Below are 27,818 nucleotides of genomic sequence, written 5' to 3' on the forward strand. Positions count from 1 at the left end.
TGAGGTTTTGCATTCTATAGAAGTCTCTAAGGAGAAGGCTATGTTCATAAAGTTGGACATGGCTAAAGCGTATGATAGGGTTCAATGAAATTTCTTGTTGAAAGTTCTCACTACTTTTGGTTTTGGAGGTGAGTGGATCAGTTGGGTTATGAGTTGTACCTCTTCTTCATCTTTTGCAATCCTTATTAATGGTGAACCCTTAGACTTATTTGGTGCTACTAGGGGCATCCGGTAGAATGACCCCCTCTCCCCTTATTTATTCTAATGATTGAAGGTTTGGGGAGACTAAGTCTCGAGTTAGGCATGGATTGATTCAAGGATGGAAGTGGGGTCATGGCCTCCCTTCTATTTCTCATCTTCAATTTGTGGATGATTATGTTTTAATGGGGGTTGCTAGAATCAACGAGGCTACCAATTTCAGGAAAAGCTTTGGATATTTACATGAAAGATTCAGGTCAAAAGATTAATGAGGGGAAGTCTCATATATTTTTATTTAATACTCATACTCTAATTCAAGGCACAATTGCGAGGATTTTGAGGTTTCAAATTGGGACTCTTCCTTTGGTCTATCTTGGAATTCCCCTTCTAGTTCATCAATTGCCTAGGAGGCTTTGGCAGGATATTCTGGATAAGTTTTAGAGTAGGGTTGGTCATTGGACAAATAGATGGCTCTCTACTGCAAGTAGAATGACTCTCTTGAATTCAATGGTGCAAGCGCTTCCTATTTATAGGTGTTTTGTGTTGTCTACCCCTGCAAGCTTCATTAACGACTTTGATGCTCTTTCTAGGTGGTTTTTATGGACAGGTAATTTGCTTTCTTCTAAATGGAGCCTGGTCAAAGGGGATTTTATTTGTAGGTCAAAACAGGACAGTGATCTTGGTTTGTAGCAAACAAGCTTGAATGGAAGGGTTTTGGCTGCTAAACTCTTTTGGCGATGGTGTACCAACCAAGCTCAAGGATGGGCTATATTTCTCAATGTTGAGTATCTTGGGGGAGTGGAAGGAAAGGATGTTCCTCGATACAATTTGACTGGTAGTGGGTCTATGATCTGGAGTACTTTAAAGAAATGAGTTTTTTTAGTAAAGCAAGGTCTTTTTTGGATTTGTAATGGGGGTGTTGAAGCTCTCTTCTAGACAGATTCTTGGGATGGATTTCCTCCTATCCTCTCTCAATTCTCTCATTTGCGCACTCTTTGTGATATCTTTCTTGTAGCAGGCTGGAGTAAAGTTGAGGATTTTAAAGTTTCTTTGAGAGCGAGGCAAGGGGTTGTGGCTAGATGGAAAGAACCACACCAATGGCCTCCAAAATGATCAGTGGAAGATAGAGAGACTCTTGCTAGGATATTAGCTGGTAGGATGTGTAACTCTCCTGATGGTGCAAATATCCTTGCTTGGGGCTCTAATCTGAAGGGCAAGTTTTTGGTGGCCTCGGTTTATCAAGAGTTGGAAAGAACGACTTTTGATAAGGTGAATATTCCCTGGTGGAAGCAAGTTTGGAACAAGTTGGCCTGGCCCAAATGTAGTTTTTTTTTTGTAGCTGGATGTGCAAAATAGATGTCTTACCTGGGAAAATCTTCAAAAGTGAAGGTTTCAGGGCGCTTCCATTTGTTTTTGTGCTATAAAAGTGAGAACAACTCACATATTTTCTTTCAGTGTCCTTTTATCAAGGAAATTCGACATTAGTGGTGGGGAGTTTGGAGACATGCTTGTGTTCATGCAAGCTCTCTGGTTGATTTCTGGAATAGTCTTAGCACACCCCCTACTAAGACCCCCTTTTTGGATGTGGTATGGGATATTGGTTCAGGTTTTATTATTTGGTAGGTGTGGCTATAAAAAGATTGCACAATTTTTCAGGATAAGATGTTGGTGCAATGAGTTTGGTTGCGGGTTATTAATATGATCCAAGAGACTCTAGTGTCATCTCTCTCTGCAAATTGATCCTGGCGACTTACAAGTTGTTCAGAACTTGAACATTTTTGGGGTTATTAATATGATCCAAAAAAGAAGAAAATAACATTTCCAGAATTATCCCTACCAACTCCTCCAACTCCTTCATGTTTTGGATTTCATCTAGAAGAACCATCAGAGTTGATCTTGAGGGTCCATAGAGGTGGGGGAAGCCACTTACCATCTTGATGAACTTTCTTTTTAGCATGCCTATGCCTATGCCTAAACTGTTGTTGGTTATGCCAATTGTCCTTTACAGTTGGAAAAATTTGGGAAAGTAGCATGTCAAAACACAAATGGAAGCAATTAGAAAGAATTTAAAAGCATCTAATCATTAGCAGTCTCAAGGTCAAGTCAACAGTTCCTTATGAGATTCTTCTTACAAAGCAGGAATGTTCCCAACGGAGGCCTCACAAATAGTCTATTTGCTAAGTTATTAAAAAAAATTATAAACATGGACAAACAATATTGGCCCAAAATGGTTGTTAAGAGGGAATTATAAAGGAGGAAGACGACTTGGATGAAGTAGAACAACAAATGGAGCAGCAAGTGGGACATTGATTTGCAAGATTGCCCCAACAATAATGAAGAGATATTAAAGATCTGTTTAAAACAATTCAGAACCACCATTTGGACAAAGCAGGTTGGTCGAAAAAAAAGCACATTATATCAAAGAGTTTTACCCATTGGACGAGCATGATGAAAAAGACTACCTAAGGACAGCAATTAAGAGGATAGGCTTCTAGTTGCTCAAATCAGAACTGGATCCCACCATCTTAAATGTGAGATAGGCAGACAGACGAGATGAAAGAATTTGTCTTTTTTGCAATAAAGGGGAAGTGGAAACTGAATGGCACTTCATCCTTGAGTATGAAGCATATGAAGATATCTTTACACAATATGAGGACAATTTGATAAAGGGGAAGTGACAATTGAATGGCACTTCTTCATTGATTTCTCTAGCTAATTCTTCACGGCCACCCAAAGGCAAAAAATCTGTCTTATGGAATACTCGTTAAATAACCGAAGCTATATCAAAACCCAGATTCAAAAGAAATATGTATCATATGCACACAAAAAATTGGCATAGACAAAATTCACGCAGCGTTTAATTGGAATTAGCAGATTATAGCCAATAAAAATTTCATAGGCAAATAGTAGTTTCTTCAATATTGTAATAGTTCCACTGGATTTTACAAGTTTATCTCATAGGTTGATTTCTCTAACTAATTCTTCATTACCACACAAATGCAAAAACATGTCTAATGGAATACTCATTCAACAATAGAAGCTAAATCATAAACCGTCTGCCCAAAAAAATTACTGTAATCAATAGCGCAAGAAAAATATGTTTACTTTCATAAAGATACAAAATAAGTGCAGCATTTCGTTGGAATTAGCAGATTATAGCCAATAAGAATTTAATAGGCAAATAGCAATTTCTACAATTTGTAATAGTTCCAATGAATTTTAAAGTTTTTTCTCTAGCTAATTCTTCATTACCACAAAAAGGTAAAAAACATCTGTATAATGGAATACTGATTAAATAATAAAAGCTAAATCAAAAATCCAGATTCATAACAAATATGTATTATGTGCACACAAAAATTTCTATAATCAATAGCGCCTTCCACCTGATGTCGAGAGAAGAATCTTGGAAGCCCTTTTGCCCTTCTTGCCAGAACTTTGCATCTTAGATATCTGACTGCATGGATCACCACTAGGTTTTGGGGCTGTTGTTATAATATGTGCAAAAGACATTGGTGATGGACTGCAGGTACCTAATAAGACAGTGACAAAAACCACAAGCAAAGAACAACTTCAGCTGAAAAAGCGTGGTCAATGAAAACCCAATTCCCATTCCACTACATCTCTTCCATTCATAGAAAAAATCTGGAAGAACAAAAGATTTGCTTAGTAAGCTCGGTCACAAGAAAAAAAAATTCATGGTCACCTCTGAAAAGAAAATAATAGTCCGTAGAATCATATTAAAAAGTTTTTAATTTTAGTGTCATTCCTTCAACTTTCATGAACCAAATGCAAGGGAGTTCAAGGGCATAGAAGAGTCCAAGTAAATTGATTCCAACAAATAATTATTTACCCTTGGCGGTTGTGTTAACATATTCTTTTGGATTCAACTATCATAAGTCAGTTAGAAGCGCTAGACACATATAGGGAATTTAAGGTATATAAAAGCTTTTCTGAATACAAGGACTGGCACTAACAATTACGGATGATTATAATATATTGTGTTGGGAATTAATTGTAGCTACAAGAACAAAATTAGCAAAATGGACTGACTGATCATATAAATAGACTGTAAAAACCTTGTGCAAAAAAGATCTTCCACATACCACTTTCTGAAGAAAACCCCATCGTTTCCATGTTAATGCTATTAGAACCAGATGCTGACAAGTCTCGAGGCAACTCTCCAGATAAACCATCTTTAAGAGCAGGAGGGTCACATCCAGCAGCAAATCCAAGTCTTGCTACTCGTGAAAACAACCTTCGCTCATCGAATACCGGAGGACTAGTCGATACGCCTTTTGGGTCTCCTAGGGCTTCATTTCACAATGTATATGTCAATCATTCCATTTGCTATCACTCCATGCACCATATATTTGAAAGCACACATTTTACAGCTCTCTGGTGTTAAGCTTGAACAATGCTCCCAAACTTCTGAACTGAATAATCTAAAAATTAATGAAAACTATTTCTTAAAAAATAAAATATTCAAATCACCTTCAAAATCAGCACTTGATGGTGGTTTGTCATCACATATGGAAACTGTGGACTCTGGAATACCAGACATTCCTTGTGGAGCTGCAGCTACAGCTGCAGCAGCCCTGTGTCGAGCTCTAGCTTCCTGTCATAAATTCAAATGAACGATGTAACACAGAACGTCACACTTAAAAAAATGTCCTACATAGAAATCAAATTACAATTACAATAACAATACAGAAGAACATATTAGACAGCTAAAATACTCGAGGCTTTAGAATTTTTGAAAAGTTTTGGTGATAACTCTAGGCTAAAATTTGCTGTGTTTAACAAAAATATATCACTATCACTATTCAACAAATATTGATTGTCATCAATGTCAAAAAAAAAATACTTTTCTTTTAAAACCAACCAAATTTTTGTATGAAAATATATAGGTAGTTTTTTTGGTCCCAGCCATGGGGCCCAACAATCCGATACATGACATACAACTGGTAGAAGTCCACAAGGGAATTATTTTTTCATTTACCTTATATATTGTTGAAAAGTTTCTTTGGATTTCAATTATTTGATAAAGCTTGCAATAGACGACCTTCAAAAAATTTAAATATAAATTGTGCATATTACAGAACTTTAGAAACTAAGAATAAAATAGTGAAAAAGATCCAGCAAGATTTCTTCAGTACTTCCATAAATTGCCGGAAATAAATATTTAGGTGTTTCTTTAGTACTCAGCCAATGTCCAAAAAAAACGTCATGTTGTAGCAACTAATACCAGCTCTACTCACCTACCTAACCAAGGTTCTTAGGTTAGTACTATAAGATTCTTTACCTTAAACATTATTATCCTCAAATCTCTTTAACTCTTCAACTTAATTTTAAGATGTTAGATGATTTTAAATGATTAATTTTAATATTTTGTAATTAACAAAAAAACGAAGCAGAGGGATAACAGTTCAATTAAGAATAAAACTTACGCATATGCTAGTAATGGTTCCATATGCTTTTCTGAGTTACTAGGTTGGGCACTCCTGTACCCCATGCCCAGACCTGGTCCGCCCAGGTTCAAGTTCGCACCTGGGTGCAGGTCAGGTTCATTCGCCGCAAGAATGTTTCATTCGATAATATAATGAATAAAAAATTATATATAGATTGGTTAAAGTTTTTTAATTAATTCATTGAATATTATATATTATTATATAATATATATATATATATATACACGGACGAACCCAACCCACAAACCCAAAGGGCAAAAAAAATTTTGCCCGAACCCACGAACCGGGTTCGCATTCCCGAACCCGAACCTGTAACTTAGTCTAGTTCAGATAAAGACACTAGAACAAATTATTATTAAACTAATAAACTACCCAAGATTACACCTCTGTCATTTAACAATTTATAAATTCAAAATATAAATACATGAAACTACAACTCTTCATGCAACCCGAATTTGGGCTGCAAACCATTTTTAGTGAATACTTCTATGGTCTGTAAAATGTATTAGAATTTATAAAAAAGAAAGACATAAAAGCATGTTTGATCTTACAAAACTTGCCAAAATCATAAAATTGCCAACTTTTAAGAATTCACGAATTGTTTTATGGTCCTTTTGATTTACAAACAGCATAATTCATTTGTAAGAAATGAACAACCAAGTAGAAGGTAACATCAAATATTTGTTTCTACAACCAAACAAGGAATGTTAATACATTAGGTTTAGCAAACTTCAAAATAATTGCACGCAAACTAGTTATTGACAAAATGTGTTTTACCAACATTGCCATTTCTGTAGCTGCTTTTCTATAGCTTTAACACTTAAAATGATTCAAGAAAATCAAACCCATCCATGGTTTGCAAATTACCTGCTTTTGGCGATGACGACGTTCAGTTTCCCTTTTCTCAATCTCATCAGAAAAGGGGGAAAAAGCACTAGCAGGCAAAATCTTACTCAGATCAATTTCACAGAGCTGCATAAAAGCATACAGTAGAAAATTATATTTATATGAGTTCAAAAATGAAATATAGCCTTAAGAAAACAAACACACAGTTCACTTCCGCAAAGGTAATTGACATTCACATCAACACCTTAAATGTTGCTGTTAAAGGAAAATGGCTCAAATAGCGATAGCGCTTTCTGATGCCTTCTGTCTGAGTCACTGTCTCCATCTCTAGTATTTTTCCACAGATGCTGCATACAGATTATCAATTATCAGGAACCAAACACATTACCATGTATCAAACCTTTCACAATTCTCTCTATCATATGAAATCATGCAGTGTTATAAAGAAACCCTTAAGTTTGTGCTAATCAGTCTCCCTAAGAAAGCAAATATCACCAATGATTACTGTTTCTTCTCTTCCAAGAATCCAACTGCAAGAGTCTACACTCACTTTCACATATTAACTTCTAGGATTTGAGGAACACAATTTGCCCTTATTGGCTATTGCATGAAGAAGATATGAAAACCATTACAACATTAGGAATAATGATGCAACTCAAAAAATTCATGTTTAGTATGATGTTACTGTAATGGGCACCCCTTGTTCGGCACTAAATCTATGTCCTTTTTACTTAGTGTAATTTTGTCAAACAGTTGGCTTGCAAGCTGACTACTGGATTTTTGGTTCTTGATTTGCAATAGGATAAATTGGATAAACTGTTATTTTTTTTGTAAAGCTTTCAAAGTTTATTCAAAATAATAACAACCAGACATATCAAATACCAAAAACAAGAAGATTAATGCTGATGGTATTTATTTAATTCCAACTCCAAGCATACAAATCAGATTTGAAGAATATTACAGACCATATGATAATAAACAAATTCAAACCTGAACTCCACAAGTATAGACCTGCTGAAAACACTGTTCACACACTGTAGCTGCACTATTCACGGCACTGTAGCATTTTTACTATTCACGCGGCACTGTAGCAAAACACTATTCACGCGGTACTGTAGCAAAAACACTATTCTCAAATCTGCACTTTCAAACCCCTGTAAAAACTTCATGCGAGAGCACCAGATGAAGCCCAATGTGTTTCCTGAATGAAAACACCATTAATCCTCCTAACTGTGTCTTTCAACAGCGAAGAGAATGCTAGCAAAGAGAGATTCCGTCCTCTAAGCCCAATAATCAGATCTCTACGAAATCCAACAGCATAACATTAATCTCATCCCCAGCATATCAAAAGAGAGCTCTCAACCTCCATTTATATCTTCTTCCTGGATGCAAACACTTCATTTCCTGAATGTGGGATAATAAATTTTAGAATAAAATATTATTTCCCACAATGTACACATTAAAGGGAACTTTTAATATTTTAAACATTACTTTATATTCCCAACCTTATAATATAACGATAAAGTTAAATATTTAATTTAACTTTACACTTTATCGTTAAATATTAAAACATTGTTGATAATCCCTTTAAATCATTGTCGCCTTCAAATATTTTTTACTGATAATTATGCCAACCAGGGAAACACTAAAAATTTCAAGTCACTGCTTGGAGACTAACTTACTATAAATAGTAAGTGTCTAGAAACCCTGTCAGAGTAGCACCGATTGGCCTGAAATCGAAAACACCTAGGCCAAAACACCGCAAGATCCCATCAATGTCCTTGTTAGCCTTCGGGACCGTGTCAGAATAGACTAACGACACCCCATATCATGTTGCACTAAAAAGGGGACATTACAGTTACAAACTCTATTATAGTCCCCTAGCCATATTAAGATGATAAGTCTTTGTTTCTGTAATGCCCGTTTTTGGGATTTACCTGAAATTAGTCCTGAAACACTAATTCCAACTTAAGATGAGAATTGTATTATCTTTACCAATATAAACTTTATAATAAAATTACCGATTGTAATGCCCTTTATAGGATATTCCTGGTTTAGGGCCTGGAAACAATATTAATCACTAAAAACTGACATTAAAAACATGAAGTATCAAGAATCCATGATAAATCCATATAAGCATCATTCAGATCTAAATCAATACACCCTAATATCATTAATATTTGGTCCAAGCATATACCTTATAGTCAGCCATATTAGGAATTCATTGGAAATGCTTGCAAACAGCAGTCTCAAGGATGTTCATCCTTGTATTGTGAGAGCAAGGAAGGATTTCTGGTCCATTCCATCACCCACTCCACCTTGGAGGCTGGTTGTCCTCAACCAAGCCCAAGAGCACAGAAAGGGCTTTTGGTCTATTCAGCCTCCTGGCCCATGAACATGGCAGGAATTCTGGTACATCCATCTCGGGTGGCATACTTGATAAGATGCATAAAGGATTTCTGATCCTTCAGCTCTCGTGAACTCGGAAGGCTGGCCATCCTTCCTATTTGCAAGATATTTCTATAAATTCAAAATAGATTGCTAACAGAATTTACTATTAATTGCTAATAAATAGCTCTTCAAGGAGATGCAATAGAAATACCTACAAATGGCTTATATATATATATATATATATATATATAGCTGTACCCGTACCCAACTTAAAAAATGTCATACCACTGTACTATGTTCCAGTTCTTGTAGCCGAATCGGCAACTTGGAGAAGAACCAAAACTTTTGATTGGGAGAAAGCAAAATAATGGCAATATTAATTTGAAAAAATAAATAATGATTGAATGGAATTTATGGTAACTCCTCCAATTAAAGAAAATGTCAACTAGACAGCATCAATTATTGTAACATAACACAAACAGTATTATTACTTCTTTTCCCCAAAAGAAATGTCTGCATTCAAAGGCAAGGTGAATAATATCAAAGCTTTCTCTCATAAGACGATCTCATTGCCACATTGAGTGGCACTGACTTGAAGGGAATGCTTGTCTAGACGATAACAAATTTACCAAATACCAATCTAACAATTCCAGATGTACATTGAATTATTAACGGTTGACTCAACCTTAATTCAATGACAATTAGAAAGAGCTTCGACTTTACATCAAGATAAAAATGTGCTTTGGCCTTGACTAGAGGATAAAGGAATTAGCACGAATTGTGCTGTCCTGGAGACACAGCCTGCAATTCCATCATATACACCATGTGGTTTACCTCGACAAATAACTGGCTGTAGACAAAAGAACACCAAATTTACAAATTCACAATCTAACAGTTTCAGATATAAATGGACTTCATTAACAGTTGATTAGCCCCAAATTCAATGACAATTGGCAAGGGCTTCAACTCTACTTCAAGATAAAAAAGTGATTTGGTTTCCACTATGAAGGCATTAACAAGAATTATGCTATAAATGAGACAGTGGCCATGATTCCACCACAGAGTGTAAAGATTACCACCCCAAATAACTAACTGCATTTCTCCTTTCACATGTACTTCATGTCATTCTGCATGTTTGGCATTTTCTGTTTGTTGTAATCAGACTAATTAGATTGGCCTCAAGTGGGAACAGTCTTCTAATCTATCTCTAAAGCTAATTGACAAGTTCCAAGAGGCAATTGACAAACACCAGAAGCGAGTAATTATGTAATCAGAAATGAATATGTAGATCAAATGAATTTGGAAAGATGTCAAACTGTATAAAATATGGTCGCTGTCTTAAAAGCCAGTCTTTGGTGCATGCAGTATTTATTAATTTATTCTGTTACATGAGAGATTTTCCTGGGCATGTAAGATACTATCTAGCTTCAGATATGGCCTTTAGTATCATTTCCCTAACTAAAAAAGAAGAAAAACATCTTATCCAAAGTGCAGCTGCAGAATTATTGGACTGTGTAAAAGATTTGTAAATTTAACATTTCTTTAAGCAGGTATGATCCATTGAAAAAAATCTGGTTAATAGATTCGGGACTGCAACAAAATGCACTAAAACTAAAAGTTCTTGAAAATATGAAAAAATAATAATTTAAATTAATTAATTAACATTAAATAATTTAGAAAATCAATATCCCAATAGTGACTTAGGGCATGACACCAATTATTAGGAAGAAGATTAAGATTAATCCCAGGTTTGTAAAACTGATATTTGAAAAAGCTGCCAAAGGGAATCCAGACCATGCATTGGATGTATGCTTTTTCCAGGATGAAATGGATCAACTCATGCTTTGTGTGGCAATAGATATAGGCAAGGTTACAAACAATCAAGCCAAGGTATTGGCTGCAAGAAACGGACTCCTGGTGGGTGATTCTAGATGCATTGGATGTATGCTTTTTCCAGGATGAAAATGATCAACTCATGCTTTGTGTGGTAATAGATATAGGCAAGGTTACAAACAATCAAGCCAAGGTATTGGCTGCAAGAAACGGACTCCTGGTGGGTGATTCTAGAAGGTTGGGCAACATTGGTTGCTGAAGGAGAATAAAAGTTACGAGAGATTATAGACGAAGGGTTTCATCATGGAAGTTAAGTGAGATTATAAAGGAATCTAAGTGGATATTATCTCTAGGATTAGAAAAGGTATCCTTTTCCCACATTCAAAGAAAAGGCAATAAAGTTGCTGAACCCATTGCAACCTCAATGCTGGTTGCTGAAGGAGAACGAAAGTCAATAGAGATTATAGAGGAAAGGTTTCATCATGTAACTTGAAAAATCATAAAGGAATATAAACGGCACTCCCTGCAGTTAGACAAGGTATATTTTAACCACATTCAAAAAAATAGGCAATAAATTTGATTACTTCATTGCTTATCACAAGGCCTAACTTGTAAACATGGAAAGGCTTCTTTCAATAACCTACGGAAACTTTGTCCAACATGCAATGGGCAACTAATTTTAAATTAAATAAAGAGGGGAACACAAAATATATATATATATATATATATATATCTGTGTGTGTGTGTGTGTGTGTGTGTGTGTGTGTGTATTAAGATAAGAGAAAAAATGAGGAAAATCAAAATCATAAATATGAAATCCCCCTATTCCCCTCACTCGAGTCAACTGACCATAATATAACATCAACTTGTACTTGTCATTCTTCCCAACCCCGTTTCTTAATTAACCACACAACATGAATTTCATTTTTAATGCCTTTTGGGTCACCGGCTTTCCTTTTATGAACTTGACCAACCATTCTACATGCCATGAAACAGGGTTCAAGAGAAAAAATTGCATTGTGTAGACATTTCCTCAAACAGGTGGGCTTGAGTTTTCATGCTGCCTTGATCTATAGCAAAGGTAAGATAATCCCTGGGGCTTATGAAACCCTAACTCCTCTACAAGTAGGAGCAGATGTGCAGTTAGGTGCAGTCTGTTTAGAGCTTCATCACCAACAAGGTATATAGGTAATCCAAACTCAGCATATGTGTAGAGCTGATAAATGCTTGGATGACATGGAATTCAACGATATCTGGGGGCTAACAAAAGAGCTGCTGCTTGATCCAAGTCAGTCTATAAGTCAAAAGAATTGTCTTTAAAATGGCCTGGAGCTTGAGTTGTCCCAACATGAAGCCAAATTCAACAGGCTCATTCCTCCCACACAAGAACCATAACCACCATAGCATTACTTATAATCAGTATGACTTAGCAAACCAATTGTATAGATGGAATTCAATCACATGGGATTAATATTGAAAAATTCTGAAACTGACAAACATTGAAAATTTCATAAAAATAGGGAAAACAACATTGTTTTTGTTATTTCAAGCCAAACAAGATGAAAAATGATGTTCGCCCATCTTGTGCACCCCGAAACAGAGTTTGGTTTTTTGCTTTCTAAAGTCGGAGAAAAGGTCTGGGGGGTCCCAACAAGCTCATATTAAGGTCTTCAAAGCCACAGTGATCACATGCTACTTTTACATGATTTTAACACTTTTAACCAAGTTCTAAACCATTCAAAAACTGAAGGCATTGAAATTTGAGACCATAGAAGCAGTACTCAATGATTTATTAAAGTTTAACAATCACAATTAACAGCTTCTGAAAAATTGTGCCCATTTTTTCAAACACAATTTCAGATTTTTACAATGCACTTATGCTTGAAAAAATCCAAATCTGCAACATAAAAAAAAGAGAAATTGAAAAAATGCATTTATAGACAAAATTGAAAATACCAGTTTATTTACAAATAAACTGTGATTTATTTGTGAATAATCACTGATGAACCAAGCATTATGAAATGTGCTCATGAACAGTGTAAAAATTGGTTATCCTATTCAAATTGGATTGCCATCCATTCCATATGGTGATTAATTGCTTTCTTTTGTAGATTTCTTCTTTGATGGTCCATAACAATATTAAGATGCCATTGCTTTTCTGGGAAGCAAAATCAAGTTCTGGGACCTAATGATCTTCAGCAGCCTATTCTCCATTCAGCAGGAAAAAAAAGAGATTGTAAAAGATTAGGGTTTGTACCATCTCCAAAGACATTGAAAGCATATCCCAATTGCTACACAGAGACAACTAGAAAGGACAGAGAAAAGAACCATTGTAAATTCAAGGATACCGATATAGAGCTTGAGATTGAGCTATGCCTACATGATGTCAAGTTCAACAGGCTCTCTAATTGTACATGAGGATCATGACAATATTGAAATGGCATTGCGGTCCTGGATAGAAGAGTCAAGTTCCCATGACCATGTGATCCAAGGCAACCTGTGCTTTCTTTACCAGGCCATACAGGAGATTGCAAAAAGTCTAGGGCTTGCATTATCTTGAGAGGTGTTAAAAGCTTACCCTTGTGATGTCAAGTTCAACAGGCTCTCTACTCCTACACGAGGAGGATGACAATATTGAAAAGCATTGTGTTCCTGGATAGAAGAGTCAAGTTTCTATGACTACATGATCTTAGGCAAACCGTGCTCCGTTTAGCAGTGCATACAGGGGATTGCAAACAGGCTAGGCCTTGCATTATCTTGGGAGATGTTAAAACCTTAGCCTTGTAAATGCAGTCAGAGACCTAGAAAGTATGACTTCAAAGCCTCATCTGATTCCATTGGGAAAATGTGGCATAACACAAGCAATTTAGTTGCTGCAGAGTGATGGTAAATAATGTGCAGGTCAGAAGCAAAGACGAATAGAAGGAGAATCTGTAAGGCCATTGGCCAGAATACTGCCCCTTGCAGAATGGGCAATCCATACCTCTCCTTGGAAGAGCATGTAAGAAGATTCAATTTTTAGCCATTTGTCTGTGGCATGATAAGAAGCTTTCTGAATCAGTGCCCCAATGTCTATTTTTGTGGTTTAAGATTCTCTAACCCCAATTTATTATTAGACATTATAAAATTTATAAATCAATAAAATAAACCTAACACAACCATGAACTCATAGCTCACAATTCACATTTATAAAGATCTAAAAATAAAAATAAACATTCAACATCAATATTCAAATATCAAATTAGAAATCACGTGCACAGATGCCTGAGTACTGGCATGTGCACCAAAAATTATTAGGCATTCAAACATAGAAACCTTGTATGGAATTATAGTCGAAAAACTCAGAACTAGCAAGAACACTTGGCAAAATTCCTAAAATAAAAAAAACACAAATATATAAATTAATTTTTGAAAAAGTCCATTAAACTGAATTTACTAAGGTCATAAGTAGATTTTCCTTCATTTAAAAATCATCCATGGAAAACATGAGCCCAAAACAATTTTTGCAGAGTCAAGGGGCAGCACCCCTTGTGGAGTCTACAGGCAGCACACATGGCGCATACCCAATTAAAGCCAAATTGTGGCCTTCTAGCCCACATAAACCTTCAAGGTGCATGCTCAAATGCTCAAAAAATGTGAAAATGTGGCTTTTTTGGAAAAAAATGACTTATTCAACCACAGCCAATATTTTTGTCAAAAGGATTTAGGCTAGTTAGTCCACAATTAACTTGCAAACTTGCATGACTCATTAGTGCTCTCAAGTTTAGCAGTTTTTTGAGATTTTTATTATGTTCCATTGCAACGCACTCCCCCAAAAAACTATTGTCTCTAGAGATGGGGACATCCCCAAGACTTGTAGACTACAGGGAAACATACCCCAGCTGCCAATAAGGAGATGTCATTAGAACATTTTCCTTAAAGTGGAGATGATTTGGAGTTACCCCTTGATGTGGTCATTGAGAGGACCCCATAAAATCCTCAAGACCTTGAAGAAATTCACTGGCACCACTAGAAAGTTACAAAAGCCTGTGCCTATCCCCCACACCTAAATAGTCAAAAAAGTGAATTACTTTCAAAGATTATTTTTGGAAAAGTGGGCCACTAGCCCTAAATCCTTAAAGTGCTACCCCCACCCACACCATAAAACTCAAAAAAACTATAAAAACACATCCCGCACTGTATCCAAAACACTGCCAATTTTTCATTGTATTGAACAACAATGAATTGCGAGTGAGAGAAAGGTTGCAAGATTGAGAACAAGAAGAAGAGCATGTCTTCGCCAATCAATGTTCAACACATTCATCAAGTTGACAAGGTTAGCCTTATGCCTCCTTTTCTAACAATAGTAGCCATTTGCTTATTGTCCAAGTTACTAGTTCTTCTACTGCTGAGAGGAATTGGTCTACTCATAGCTTTATCCACTCTATTAAGAGGCACAAACTTACCTCTAGGAGAGCAGAGAAGCTTGAGTTGTACACAACACCTTATGTCTCATTGACCACAACCAACTTACATACAAGAAGAATAACGGGATGTAGAGCTAGAGAAGCCAACACGAGTTGATGATGATGGAACACAAACAAGGTTGTTTGCAATGGTTTAAAGAAGCTTGACCTCAAGGAGTCTAGAAATTCAAGTGATGGGGAATTTGGCATGGACTTCGGGGATGATTAGAGGCATTAGGTCATTGGCCAATTAAAAATTAACATTTTGAATATAATATATTTGATACAAATATTCAGCATTGCCATTTTTATTGTTCCATGTGAAGCATGTAGTTACTAGTATTTTAAAGTTTTAATTGTTATTATTTATACATTTTTTTTACTAATTTTTCAAGTACTATATATGTTCCCAAAACCCATTATGAGACTTTAGTGGAACTACGGTTTTTTTTCAAGTATGGATGGGACTATCTTCGAGAACTTTGATCTGAATGCCTCAAAATGTCTTCTTATGGTCAATAATGATTGGCTTAAAAACTATGCAGTTGAATTCAAACAAAACATCGTAATATCATATCATTTCAAATACTTGTCATTGTTTCAATTTTTATTATTTTCTTATTTAATTTTTCAAATTAAAAATGTCCCCGTGCTGTTTATGGCACTCTTTCTACAGCTAGAGTCATTTTCGCCAACTTGGATTCCAAACTGTTAGATGTACAACTTTTGATCAAGCATATGAAGATTACCTTATGTTTGCCAGTTTGAATTCTAACCTTCACTCGGATATGCAACAATGCATGGATGTATGCAAAAATAAACATACAAAATTATACAGTTCAAAAATTATATCTAACATGAAAAGAGTCTTAATGCTAACAATTTACAATAAAATGCAATTTCCAATTCCTAAAGTTTCTAGGCCATATGATTTTCTATTCGAAAATAAAATAGATAGATCAGTACCTAGGTGGGAGTGACTCATAGCTACCATAATGGTGAAGAAGACATTTCATATTCAACGGATGAAGAACAAGAAGTTGCCCATCCGCTGCCTGCACTAAGGATTAGACAATGTTAGTTCAAAAGTAAAATATAAAAAATGTCAAATCAATAAAATAAGCTAGTATATGCAGCATATACAGCAATAAACATCATAGACTTACTGTTGCTGCCTTCAAAAACAAGATAGCATATAGATACTATAAATTGCAATTTGAATGATACCGCCGGATAAGAGTCAATGTGGAAAAGGATAAGCTCCTGATCTATCTTGGTGCTTTTTGTCGAGGCACCGGCGAAATCATTCAAATTGCACTAAAATTAAGCAAGTCCGTCAACTTGTAAGAGAACTTGAACCAAGAGACCATAAATATTTGCATAGAGAATCTTGGGAAGAGAAAGATGTAACTTGAAATTGTGTTTCACATACCTTGTTGATACATCTAGTCAGCAATCAAATTAACAGCTAATATAACAATATTCTCTACCCTGTTCTCTCATTTTCTATAGGAACTAGCATACCAATCTTTAGAGGAATATTGGTAAAGTACACTGAAAGATATCACATTTGTTCATACCTATCTTTATTATATTATTATATTGTAATTAATATTAAATTATTATTATATTATGATATTGTAATTAATATTAAATTATTATTATATTATGATATTGTAATTAGTATTAAATTATTATTAAGATATGATTATATTATTATTTTATATTTTCATATTTCCATTAAACTCTCCACAAAAGTAAAAAAGCTTTTAGTACCATATTATTATTATTATATTTTTATTTTAGATTTCTCCTTATCCTTGAGAAAAAGGTGGATTTTATGTAGGAACACTTTCAGTCTCCCATAATTAATAATATTAGATTGAGATAATTACGAAGTTAACTAAATGCATGATAGAGAAGGACAGAATTGATTGATAAGTTAAAATTAAACTCAAAATGAGTAGCAGTTGAGAGCTAAAAGTGAAGATATAATTAGCATTAAAAATTATTTGAGCGCATAAGAAGAGGAAATAAATAAAACTAAATTAAGAAAATAATAATAAAAAAAAAATTTCTTTTCATGCATTTAAGTGTCACAAACACGTCAAGTTAAATGCTTCTAGTTTTTATTCACAAACGTTTTTGCATCCACGTGTGAGTGTAATATGCCTTCGGCATAAAAACAAAAACCAGGAAACTCAAACAGTATAAACTCCTTGATGACAGTTTAAATACTCAAACCAAGTGAAATTAGTGGAAAACATCAATTGACAGTAAGGAACCATAGGCACATTTATTGGCAGTTCTACAATTTAGGACCACGAAAACTAGATAAGCACAATAAAAAGGGTGACTACAAAGATTTCTGCAGAAAATCTTTACAGAGCTCACAAGGAGAAGCTTCTATCTTCATATATTATGGGTATTTGTATCCATGCGACACAATGTGTCTTAAACCATGTTCAGTTTCTTTTTGACCAATTATGATAATCTATTAGGTGTGGACCTCAGAAGAGATTCAAATCAAAGAAAACAATAATTGATGTGTTCTACTCACATAGTTGAGTTCATATGGTATTACTGAAGAGAGTTAGGGGCAATGTAATCGTAATTACGATTACTATGGTTTCTATAAAGTTCATTAATTAAGAAAATTGATTAAATAATATTATCTTAAAATATAATGATTTGAAAAGGAATCTACAAGACTACTATCAAAAGAATATAGGAATGGGGTCAAAAATTTCAAGTGTATCTTAGACATGTGATAGGCAAATCAGAATAAATGTACAGATTTAAAAATGACAATACCAATGGTGTAAATATGTTTGTTCGGCATGCAGAAAAATAACATTTAAACTGAGCGGTTAAGTAACCCATTTTCATAATCAAATATGTTGCAATGTATATATGATGTGAGAGTGATGTTAATGAGGGAGTGTTACGTCCATGCATATCTGTATGTTTGATAGCAGCAAGTCTGAGTATGTATTCCCACCAATAACATGTAACTAATTTGCAAGCACCTTATGACTCCAACGTGATGTCAAAGCAAACACAGTATTTCTTCCAGTACACATCTGTCTGGAAGACAAGTTGAGTGCCATAAATAAACAATGTCAAGTTATCGAGGGAAGGGCGTAGAAAACCTTGTTCTCTGCAGTGTGAATTTTTATGGACTCAAACTGAATGTATTTAATCTGTAGTAGCAATACTGTTTCTCCACATTAATTCAGCAAACCAGAAAGATAAGATTTTTTTAAATCAGGATTTGACCAGGAAATATTGGACTAAACTTAGGTTTTGTTAAAATATTCAGATTAGAACAACGGTTTGGGAAAAATCAAAAAAATTGTAGCAGAAACTGAAAAAAAAAAACCAAAAAAACCTTTATTTTTTTTGCTAAAAAATTCCCAAAAAATCATAGAAATTTTCCACAAATCCTTACTTTTCCAATTGAATCATAGTCAGCAATATTTTCCCACATTTATCACAATTGTAGCCTGAGTCTAACACAATGTTTATAGACAAAACCTTTGACCCCGACTTTAACTAAAAATTGTGGATATCTAATCAGAAAACATTTTCTTGAGCAATTTGCAAATTATTGTGAGTCTCAAGATTTTTGTGATAAGTTTTGTAACTGTTATATACAGTTGTTCGAAGCAGAAAAATCATGTTCCAATTATGCCTGCAAAGCTGACAACTTGCAGGAGAATGAATATGGCTTGTAGTGTGTCTCATTAATCACTAAATATTCTAAAAATCGAAATTAAATATACAAATGGTTGTGCGCTGACAACTTTCAGAAGGAATTTGAAGGAGCTATTTCAACTTGCAGAGCCCTACCTAGCTGATAGTTGCAGAAATCAAATAAAAAATCTTGGTTGTATAAACATGAATATTGTGAAAGTTTGATGCAAAAGCAATTCTCAAATGCAGTCAAGTTCACTTTTGAAGACCCTTCTCTAAAAACAAGTCACTAAAAGTGTAGTTGTCATTTCAAAGCAAACATCAAACAGAATTCTTCTCATTTTCAAAATCGTCTCAGAAGGCCAATCCAAGTCAGAAGACTTGCAGGTTTTAAAGCTCCCTATCCAAAACAAACTTTACATCAAAGATCTGAAGGAGATAAACATAAAAAAAAAAATGCTGGTGTTCTGTTTATTTAAGAATAGCAATGTCTTCATCAATCAATTTAATTTCCATAAATGTCAAAATAAGATGTAACATGAATTATACTTTTCATAATATCTAATTGTGCAAACAAAATTTAATGAAAGCTACAATTATCCAGGCTCTCAGCTGAAGAAGGCCTTGCAACTTAAGTTTTGTTCATTGCACGTTGCAATGACCGCATCAGAGAGAATTAAGGAAAGAATCAGAGATTTCAGGTAATTTTACAGAAGCAAATGAATTATGAAAAAGAGCATATATTGTGTTTTTTTTCAAAGAAAGTACAAATTATTTGCCATTTTGAAACTCTAATGCATGTAAAACTTCTCTGAGATTCATATTATACAAATATATGACGAAATGATTATGAATCCAACACAAAATTGATTGCAACCAAATAAATACCATCACAATTTAGTTGTAGAGGAGGAATTGTTTAATAACCACATGTGACCAATCGCACCCAAACTAAGTGATGCAATTGCAAGGATGTCAGACAAGAACTAAAAAACAAATTCTGGAAACAATTTGCCATGAATATGAGAGGAAATGACTTGAAAGTTGAAACCATGGCTGAAGTGTGCAGACCATTTTTGCCAAGATTTACATTTCACAAAGACACTTAATAGTAGCAAGAGAATCAGTTTACTCTAACAAGAATAATGCATCTGACAAAACATAAATTTCTATTATACATCATTTAGAATTTAGGTCCAGAAATTGGAGAAAGGGCACTCCTGATTACACAAGCCCCTGTGAAGGAAAAGAAGACCAAATTTAAAAGCAACTAAGGCTAAACCAATAGTTAATAAGTAACAATATGTTTGCCCATTGGTTGGCTTTTTCCAAATATGATGTACTGATAATTTTGCTGAGAGTTGGAAAACCATGGTAGATAAAAACTAGTCCAAGAATCAAGGAATGCAATAGCGCTTTGAAGAAGACAGAGAACTGACATCAGAAAATGAAAGCATTAGGAAAGTTAACAAGTATCAGATTTTTTCCAGACAACTTCATAATCCAAAATTTATGAGACAGGTCCTAAAACAAAAATTGTAATAGAACTGGATAGATTACGTGAGAAACATTGCCACTTAATCTTACTCATGCTGCTTAATTAATGTTCAAAAGTAAACATAAAATACCCGTCAGATTTTAAATAAACATGCAAATAAAGAATGGGAAAATATAGACCTAAACATTAAAATAAGATCAGATCACCTAAAAATTATAAAGCAAAAAGAAGAAATCCAAACACAACATGCGCCATAAACACAGTTATATACCTGATAAAAAGAATAAGATTCTCCATTTGTAGAATCAGTAGTTTCCTGTTGATGCTTGCATGCATCTTTATCTTCCAAATTCTTAATATTTTGGGGTTTCTCTGATCCACTATCAGATCTCTGATTCTCCCAATAATCTAATGTATCAGGAAAGAGTTCCTCAGTAGCTGGTGATTCCAATATTTCACCCTCCTGTGCAATGCCTTTCTGTGATAGCATCTGTCCCAAGTTACTCTCTGATATCCCTGTGAGATCCTTACTTGATTCGCAGTCAGAGGAAACAATGCCATTGCTAGACTTTGTTTCCATTGATTCAGCTTCACCTCTTGAATCAAAACTGTCAACTTTGAGTTTGCATAACTGTGCTTTGGCTTGCGTCATAAATTGCTGCTTTACTGGGGGACTATTGCTGAGGTATTCAGAGGCACGATGTTCAATCCATGCCTTTTTTCTTTGCTCAAGTTGATCCACTGCCTCATAGGCATAAGGAAGCAACTCTGCATCTTCACCCCCCTCAGAATGTACTTTCTCAATCCAACAGGTGAGCTCATCTGCTGCCCTATTTGTAGACAGTTCTGCATCAGAGGTCAAAGTAAATTTGGAAAAGGCATTACAATCTCCATCTATGCTATATGGCAGAGCTCCCAGAGAATATTGTCCCTTCTCAAAAGGAATAACAGAATTTTTGGCCCGAGATAGAAGCGTGAACTCGATAATTTCTCCAGTGGTATACTGTTTCACACTGTTAATTGAAACAGTATATAGATCCTTGCATGAGATCATGACAGAACAAAAAGGGCACTTCTTCCAGTGTTCACCTTTGTGATCCTCTTCTCCCATCATCAAATACCGTAGAATACAGGGAAAACAAAAAATGTGCCCACAGGTTGTTATTTGAGGACACAAAGGAGGACTCTCCAAGCAAATAGGACATCTTACAGGAGCAGGAGCAGAATATTTTACAGCAGCAACGTCTTCCCACTGCAACATTTTATCTGGATTGCTGCAGTTCAGCTCATAATCTCCCATATCAGATACCAGAAACCTAAAGTTTGCTTGTAAAAACAGATCCTTGTCATAGGGTTTGATTCGGTGATATCTCCTTGGAGGTTGATTTCTCAATGGAACACGAGGAGTACGTGGAATCCGATTGTAATGGAAATTTAGTAAGTGATTAGCATTCAGCATCTGACCTTTTCTTCCCCTTGAGGCTACATTTGTGATCGGCAAAGTACTTGTACCTGTATTTAGTTCCTCGGCATTTCTTGGCCTCACTGTATCTGATAAATTCCCGTTAGAAGGCCCAGCCATACCAAGTGTTGTGTATAAAGCTCCCGAATGTGAATGTTGACTTCTTGAAGAATGGTCAAGGCCATTTTTCCCTCTTGAATTCACACTTCTTGTGTTAAATTCCTGGAAATATTCAAGAGCCACCAAACTCAAGTTAAAGCAATTAAGAGATCAAACTGTGTGTGTGTGTTTCAGAAAAAAAAAACACAGCTTTTTCCAGAAGCTTTTCTCTCACTCACTCACATGGATTGTGAAAACCTCAGGTTCATAATGAAGGGATTGTGAATATAGTTCTAGAAACATCATCTACAATCTAAACCCTTAACAAGCCCTCCTTAAGAAATTAACAATCAAATTCTTATAGCAAAATATGTGGATCCCCAAGTTCATGCCTAGAAATGTAGTCCAGCTCTTGATAAATGTAGATCATGCATTATGACCACATTCAACCACTGAGCAAAGAATACATAGCTTGTGCAAAATGATCTTACTTCGCAAATCTCAAAGCACCTTTTGTTACACTGATATGTATCTAGTTTTAAATTCCTCATTATTACTGCAAAATTCGAACTGAAATTTTGAATAGATCTGAGCTATTTAAAAACCAAGAAGAGAACAGGAATTGATCTTAAACATCATATCTCATTTTCCGAAACTTACAGATTCATTTCTAGTGCTTTAGCTCTCTGTTTTAAAAAATCACACTACCATATTCAGTTATATTCGCGGATTTTAGATTTTGGATCAAGACCATTCAAAATTATCTAGCATTTTTGTCATATTCACATTATCTTCAAGCTTCACAAGTTAAAAGATCATTTTATTGTGTTAGCATCCATAAAAAGCAACTCCTTAAAATAGCTTTCTTAATCCAAGGGCAAATAGCGTCCTTTCCTCCCTTTGTCTTGTCATATACTTCTCAGATCCCCTCAAACCACTTTAATTTCTTAATCAGGAAATGCTCCTTTGATTTCCAGAGGGTTCAGACACAAACTACTACCATCTAAACCAATTCCCAGGTCACTCCCAAGAGAGTTAAGCCCTTAACAACTAGACCAAATTACTATGAACACATAAAACGATTTTCTTGATCAAATTGTGTCTATAATAGATTCTACAATATTCTTGTCTTTATTGAGGCTAATTCGGGACATAGATTGTTACTTATAGATTTGAATTATAATATGCCTATGATAAAGTTTGCCCACCAAATTCTTCTACAGCTGTGGAGCCATTGATCAAATAAACAAGCTATTCTCCAATCCGCCTTTAACCAAAGCTTGGTTTGAATCTAATTTTATACATTTTTAAGTCTGTCATCTTCTTCACTTCAATCCTGTTTATTAATAATAGGACTCAAATCTATGTTATCAAATTTCCACTTTCACTCTCTTTATATAAAATTAGAGCTTAGACATCTAATGTTTACAAGCATTAGCTTTAGTTCTTAAAATTTCTTACTTCACAACGATTTAACTCCCTTCAAACTTACAACATGTCGCTTTACAATTTAAATTATTTAATCGATTAAATTGTGTTCTATAATAGATTCTATTACATTCTCCTCTAATGGGGCTAATTTAGGGCATATTGTTACTTATAGATTTCTATTATAATATGCCACCACTAAAGTTTGCCCACCAAATTCTTCTACAGCTATTGAGCCCTTGATCAAATAAACAAGCTTTTCTCCAAACTGGCTTTAATCCAAAGCTGGGTTTGACTCTAATTTTATACAATATTACGTTGGCATCTGTTTCACTTCGATCTTGTTTATAATAATAGGACTCAAATCCATGTCATCAAATTTCCTCTCACTCTCTTCTTATAAATTAGCATTTAGACATCTAATGTTTGTAAGCATTAGCTTTAGTTTTTTAAAATTTATTGTTTTACAATGATCGCACTCCCTTTGAGCCCATAACATCTTGTCTTCAAACTCTTACCTCCTCTATATAATATGGGAACTCTTCTACTAAATAATGTATAACAAAGAAGTTGTTGCAGTAGCTTTAGTTTTTAAAATTTATTGTTTTACAATGATCGCACTCCCTTTGAGCCCATAACATCTTGTCTTCGAACTCTTACCTCCTCTATATGATATGGGAACTCTTCTACTAAATAATGTATAACAAAGAAGTTGTTGCAGTAGCTTTAGTTTTTAAAATTTATTGTTTTACAATGATCGCACACCCTTTGAGCCCATAACATCTTGTCTTTGAACTCTTACCTCCTCTATATGATATGGGAACTCTTCTACTAAATAATGTATAAAAAAGAAGTTGTTACAGGTATCCATTAAGGCTCTGAAAAAATATGAAAAAAAAAATAACTTACAAATATAAACAACTTTTTTCATATTTTCTTGCAGAGCCTTAATTGACACTAATAACAACTTCTGTGGCAGCAAATAGAAAAGAGAAAATCAACTTGCAAAATTGTTATACATTATTTAGTAGAAGAGTTCCCATATCATATAGAGGATGTAAGAGTTGGAAGACAATATGTGGGTGTTTGTGTGTTTGTGTGTTTGTAACTTTGTATATACATATCTATATACATATATTGATATACATATCTATATACATATATATATATATATATATATATATATATACATCTGCATATACATATATTATATATATGTATATACTACATATATGTATATTACATATATATATATATATATATATATATATATATATATGTCAGATTTTTGTGTTTTACCTTTGGCTAAACCATCATATTGGAGTCTCGACTCTTTTCAATTTCCTTCTGTGAAGCATACAGTGGACCTGATTTAACAGTAGAGGGGAGATATTGGAAAGATGATTGGACTGATTTTGACAACATAGATTCGCCCCTTGGCCCATGGTGCCGCATGTCAAATGGGATCTGTGAATAATGGGGATTGGTAGAATCCCCTGTTAAGAATGGAGTTCCTGGACATGTACCACAGGGGTGCCTGCAACACTTTCCATGGAGGACAAGACTCTTTTCAATTTCATTGTGTGAAGCATCCAGTGATCTTGTTTAGCAGTACGGGAGGGATGTTGCAGAGATGATTAGGTTAATTTTGACAGCATGGAGGAGGGGCAATGGTGGGAATGATAGCAAACCAGAAAAGAAAGGACCGCCAGGGGGTTGTTTTAATTGTGGTGGTAATCACTACACCAACCAGTGCCTAACTAAACCATCAGGAGGGCAACATCAGAGGAACCCACTGCCACCTCAACAAGCAGTTTTTCAGCAAAGAATCCATGCGGCAGTTGATAACCGCCAAGCTGAGTACCAGTTCACGCCAGTAGAAACTCCAGGTACTTTATATGGTATACCCATTAATATACTCATTGATACAGATGCTACTGAAAATTTCATTTCGCCAAAACTGCTTAGTAGATTTCCTAGGAGAGCTAGTTTTATGGCTAATTCTTGGACAGTAGAATACGCCAACCAGTCAAGAGCTCAAGTAGAGCAATGCCTGTTTGGGGCAAGAGTAGAATTTCCAAACTTCGCTTCTGAAGTTGACTTGTTTGTAGCACCACTAGGCATGTATGATGTCATCTTAGGAATGAAGTGGTTGGGTCAGCATAGGGCAAGGGTAAATTGTTTCGACAAGTTTGTAGAATGTCAGGATGACTTTTGGCAACAAAGTACTCTTATGAGGCATGCAACAGGAAATTAGATTGCGGCAACTCTCTGCTATGCAGCTGAGATGAAGCGAAAAGAAAGGATGTCAGATTTTTGCTGTTAAAATGGATGAAATCAGGGATGCAAAGGATGTCCTATATCAGGATGATATGATGATGTATGAGAATTGTAATTGTCATGAAAAAGAGTTTGGTGAAGTTGAAAAACCAGAAGAGCCTTTTGAAGTGAAATATCCTTACCTCCAAGATTTTCAGGATGTATTTCCAGAGGAATTGCCTGGCTTACCACCGAAAAGGATATTCGATTTTTCCATCGAATTAATTCCAGGAGCAGCACCAGTATCCAAAGCTCCCTATAGGATGACAATGGTAGAGTTGATGGAGTTAAAAGCCCAACTTCAAGAACTCCTGGATAAGGGATTGATAAGACCTAGTGTGTCACCTTGGGGGGTACCAGTAATCTTTGTTAAAAAGAAAGATGGGACTCTCCAACTTTGCATAGGTTACAGGATGCTGAATAAATTGACCATCCGAAACAGATATCCTCTACCCCGCATTGATGATTTATTTGATCAAATGCGTGGAGCAACAGTCTTTTCCAAGATCAATTTGCGATCAGGATACCATCAGTTGAGGTTAAGGGATGAAGATATCCATAAGACTGCCTTCAAAACTCATTACGGACATTTTGATATACTCAAGGAATGAAGAGGAACATTTGCAGCAATTGCGGTTTGTTGTTCAACGATTGTGAGAAAACAAATTATATGCAAAATTAGCCTAGTGTACCTTCTTCCAAAAAGAAGTACAATACCTAGGGCATATAATTTCAGCCAAAGGGATAGCAATGGACCCGACAAAGATTAAAGCCATTTCTGAATGGCCAACTCCCAGGAATGTACATGAAGTTAGAAGCTTCATGGGGTTAGCAGGATACTACAGGAAGTTCGTAATGAACTTCTCACGCATCGCACACCCCATCACATCATAGCAAAGGAAGGGCAAAAGATTTGAATGGTCGTAAAAATGCCAGGCGGCGTTTGAACTCCTTAAAGAGAAATTGACCACAGCACCAATTCTAAAAGTGCCAAATCCAGATGACCAATACTTAGTAGTAACTGATGCTTCAGGGGAAGGATTAGGTGGAGTCTTGATACAAAGAGGTCAAGTAATTGCCCCTGAGTCCAGAAAGCTCAAAAATTATGAGCAAAATTATGCACCACATGATCTTGAGCTCGCAGCAATAGTACATGCTCTACAAATGTGGCGTCACTATTTGCTAGGCAAGCCCTTTGAGCTTTGGTCGGATCACCAAGGATTGAAATATATTTTCACGCAACCCAACCTTAACGCACGACAGAGAAGATGGTTAGAACTAATCTCAGATTATGATTTTGAGATCAGTTACATCAAGGGTAAGGAAAACCGAGTGGCAAACGCGCTGAGTCGTAGACGCCATATTAATGCCATCACTGCAGTGCACACAGATTTCCGGAATCGTGTCCTACAATTGCTAGGAGGGGATAGATTTTACCAACAGGTAAAAGAGGCTTTACAAATAGATTTCCAAGATCCAAGATATGACGGTTTCAAAATCGAATCAAACGGACTTTTAAGATACCAAGGTAGGATGTATATACCTAAGTCCTCGGAATTGAGAAAATTGGTGTTGAAAGAAGTGCACTCAGCACCTTACTCTGGACATCCGGGAGTAACTAAATTGCTTGCTAACACCAAACCCTTATATTTCTGGAAAGGAATGAAAAAGGACGCCGCAAGGTTTGTGGCTAGCTGTTTTGAGTTCCAGCGAGTTAAAACTGAACATCAACACCCAGCAGGTTTGTTGCAACCTAACTCAGTACCCAACTGGAAATGGCAAATAATCAGCATGGACTTCGTCCAGGGATTGCCTATGTCCAGAAATAAGCATAATGCCATTCTAGTGGTGGTAGATAGACTGACCAAGGTGGCTCATTTTATACCAGGCAACTTATCTGATGGGGCACATACTATAGCTTACAAATTCTTGCATGAGATATTTCGGTTGCATGGTATACCAGAAAAAATAATCTCGGATAGGGATGCCAGAATGACATCCAGGTTTTGGCAAACTCTATTTTCAGCCTTGGGAACTCAGTTGAATATAAGCTCAACCTATCACCCTGAAACCGATGCTCAAACGGAAAGAGTTAACCAGGTTTTAGAAGACCTCTTGAGAATGTATTGCATGGA

The 27,818-nt window shown here is 35.4% G+C and overlaps 1 protein-coding gene across 1 annotated transcript in view; it reads right to left on the reverse strand.

Annotated features, from left to right (window-relative positions):
- Positions 1-3,334: 3,334 nt before the first annotated feature.
- LOC131075912 (uncharacterized) overlaps positions 3,335-27,818 on the reverse strand; it is a 70,132-nt gene continuing 45,648 nt past the window's right edge. Inside the window, exons 3-9 of the mRNA XM_058012861.2 lie at positions 20,647-22,059; positions 16,148-16,236; positions 6,757-6,859; positions 6,534-6,638; positions 4,690-4,813; positions 4,302-4,508; positions 3,335-3,728 (exon numbers count right to left, since the gene is read on the reverse strand). Of these exons, the coding sequence (XP_057868844.2) occupies positions 3,565-3,728; positions 4,302-4,508; positions 4,690-4,813; positions 6,534-6,638; positions 6,757-6,859; positions 16,148-16,236; positions 20,647-22,059 (2,205 nt within the window). The 3' untranslated portion in view covers positions 3,335-3,564. The remainder of the gene's footprint in view (positions 3,729-4,301; positions 4,509-4,689; positions 4,814-6,533; positions 6,639-6,756; positions 6,860-16,147; positions 16,237-20,646; positions 22,060-27,818) is intronic.

Source organism: Cryptomeria japonica, chromosome 9, assembly GCF_030272615.1.
Source record: "Cryptomeria japonica chromosome 9, Sugi_1.0, whole genome shotgun sequence".
Classification (NCBI taxonomy): domain Eukaryota; kingdom Viridiplantae; phylum Streptophyta; class Pinopsida; order Cupressales; family Cupressaceae; genus Cryptomeria; species Cryptomeria japonica.